Below are 2958 nucleotides of genomic sequence, written 5' to 3' on the forward strand. Positions count from 1 at the left end.
TTTTACAATTTGATTTGACTGGTCTTTTTCAAATGTATGCGACATTATATAGTTCTACTCCACTATATCTCTGAGGAAAATATTGATTTACTTCATTATATATATTTGTATCATATTTTAAGAATACTTAACAGATTCAGATTTGATAAAATATGGTATTGTACTTCAGATCAAAGTATAGAAAGTACACACAAGTATTTTTCACCTTTTTTGTACAGTAAATGTTCCTCTTTGTTGTGAAAACTTTTGTACTTTTACTTGCAACAGTGATTTTAAATAGCAGTATTGCTCCTTTTACGATAAATATTTGTAAGAGTTTACTTCACCTCATGGACACCAAGAAGTGCTTCCCACATAATTTGATTCTATTTGTGGGGGCACCCAACCCCCCCCCCTAAGTGTCTTACTCAAGGGCACACTAGCACACACTATCCATTAGACCACCAAAAGAATTTAAAAAAATTAAAATAATAATATATCAATGTATGGGAAACACTGCTAAGGCACACTTGATGTCAATTGTCTTGTTGCTAAGTTGGTAACTGGCAAATGTATTAAATTCAAAAACAAAATATTTATATTTGAAGTAGTAGTTTTTATAGGACCATTGTAGTAACATCATTTGACCAAGTACCTCGAAATATTTCCACGTGCATACTCCTTTTTCCAGGCAGCATGGTTAAATAGATTTTCTACCCAGACGGATATTTGCTCGGGTTTATTTCCGTGAAAAGTGTTTCCTGAGAAGTGAAACTTTTCAAGGATGACTCGTCTGGGACTGACTGGTTGTGTTAGCTCGCGTTTTAACATCTAAAGGCCTGTTGTGTGTGAGGAGTGGAATGCCAAACTCTGCTGAACTAATCATCTGAATAATGTTCTTCTGTTATAAAGAATAAGTTCAAGAAGCCATTGGACATTCAAAACAAATGTAGCTAAGTTAAACGTGTCTCTCTGCATTTTATTAAACAGCAGCAAAATGAAAGCTCTGTGATTGGATGTTGAGGTGCATGGGTATTGTAGTGTTTAGACCCGTGCACTAAACTAAACTAAAACACAACAATGGAATTATTTTTAACTAATTTTAGTAGTGTGGAGATATTCAAATCAAACATTAAAGAGGCCCTAATATGCATATTTTCCCTTTCCTATGGTTTGTTATAGGTTTGTTTGCATGTAAATGGTCTGCAAAGGTTCCCTCCAGACACTTAACTTAATGAATCGCTCTCTCTCTCTCTCTCTCTCTCTCTCCAGGTGATATGGGAGTAGGGAAGTCGTGTCTTCTCCACCAGTTCACAGAGAAAAAATGTGAGTTCTTTCTCCTTCTGTTCTTCCACTCTCCTCCAACTTCTCTTACTCATTAGGTGCCTTTCCATCCACCTGTTCCTATGATCATTTTCAATCCTTTAACATTTGAAAGTTAATTTTCTACAATCGGCTGATGAATAGTTGTTTGAAGCTGAATAAGTCATTAAATGATAATGTACATTAAGCGTTTAGATTATTATTAAATAATCTGTCTGGGTAAAATTAAGGTTGGATTAATGCGATATGTTATTAGAACAGTTGTTTTTGTGAATCAATCCCCAAAGTACATTATTGGTTCATATCAAATGATATACCTTCACGAAAAATAATAAGAAAAAAGCAGTGTCCTGTGTTGTTGGCTGTTTTCTGGTTAAACTGTCATAATAATGAATATTTTGGATGTGTGTGTGCAGTCATGGCAGACTGTCCTCACACCATCGGGGTGGAGTTCGGGACAAGGATCATGGAGGTCAATAGTCAGAAAGTAAAACTGCAGATCTGGGACACGGCCGGTCAGGAGCGCTTCAGGGCCGTCACCAGGTCCTACTACAGGGGGGCCGCAGGGGCCCTCATGGTGTACGACATCACCAGGTACTGAACGGGAGAGCGGAGTTAGTGTGGGAGGTTTCATATTAGTTTGATCCTTTGATGAATAACTTTGTTTTTGTCTCTGTGTCCAGGAGAAGTACTTATAATCACTTGAGCAGCTGGTTAACAGATGCCAGGAACCTGACCAACCCCAACACAGTGAGTTGACACACACGCACACACGCACACATACATGCTGGAATCCCATTACACTACAAACATTAACAAAACATGGCAAACACTGCTAAAGAACAAATTGAGGCTTAAAAATGTGAGAAGTCTAATCAACCAGCCTAGTTATTGAATTAGATATAGTTACTCTTACAGAAGGAGTAGTGTATTATCACACAGAAAGTCAGCTGTGTTGGTAGTGTGGCATACCTCCATAATCTTCAGTGTGGTTAACTTTGAAAGAAACACCTTGTCCTGGACATAGTTAATACAATATAAACTGGGACAGAAGTCCGGATGTTCCAGAAGTACTTACACAAGCAGCCATCTTCATCAAATACTCTTTCGTTACCTCAAAGTATTCCCACACACGCTGAATTTGCCGCCCTTTGGCCATCAGATCTGAGGACGCTCATTGGCTGAATTGCATAGTTTTCGCGTAGCAACGGTCAGCAATTGGTTGGCTGCTGCACTTGCAAGAGAGGATAATGAAACATACTGTAATAATTGTTTACATTTACTAGTGCCCTCTATTGATTAGCTGCCACTGACCTCAGCATACTGATGCCAATGTGGCTACTGATCATGCATTTTTATATTTGTTCAATAACTACGCTGACTGCTGTGTCCAGGTCATCATTCTGATTGGTAACAAGGCTGATCTGGAGGCTCAGAGGGATGTGACGTACGAGGAGGCCAAACAGTTTGCTGAAGAGAATGGTGAGAAGTGTTTTATTTTGGTGTGACCTCTTTGAGAGAGAAAGAGAGAGATAGCAGCAACATGTTCAAATTAAGATGAAAACAGGACCTTTAGATTTGATTTCTACTTCCTGTTTTTCAGGTTTGCTGTTTCTTGAGGCCAGCGCAAAAACGTAAGTTCATGCACACACTATT

At 38.5% G+C, this 2958-nt stretch overlaps 1 protein-coding gene across 1 annotated transcript; it reads left to right on the forward strand.

The window, feature by feature from the left end:
• The first annotated feature begins 1248 nt into the window (after positions 1–1248).
• On the forward strand, positions 1249–2958 carry LOC104959907 (ras-related protein Rab-14-like). The gene is made up of 5 exons (XM_010787819.1): positions 1249–1305; positions 1719–1896; positions 1986–2052; positions 2697–2784; positions 2906–2958. Exons 1-5 carry the CDS (start codon positions 1257–1259, stop codon positions 2938–2940), a joined length of 417 nt encoding a protein of 138 aa, XP_010786121.1. The 5' UTR covers positions 1249–1256; the 3' UTR covers positions 2941–2958.

Source organism: Notothenia coriiceps, unplaced genomic scaffold (assembly GCF_000735185.1).
Source record: "Notothenia coriiceps isolate Sejong01 unplaced genomic scaffold, NC01 NC01_scaffold00031331, whole genome shotgun sequence".
NCBI lineage: Eukaryota > Metazoa > Chordata > Actinopteri > Perciformes > Nototheniidae > Notothenia > Notothenia coriiceps.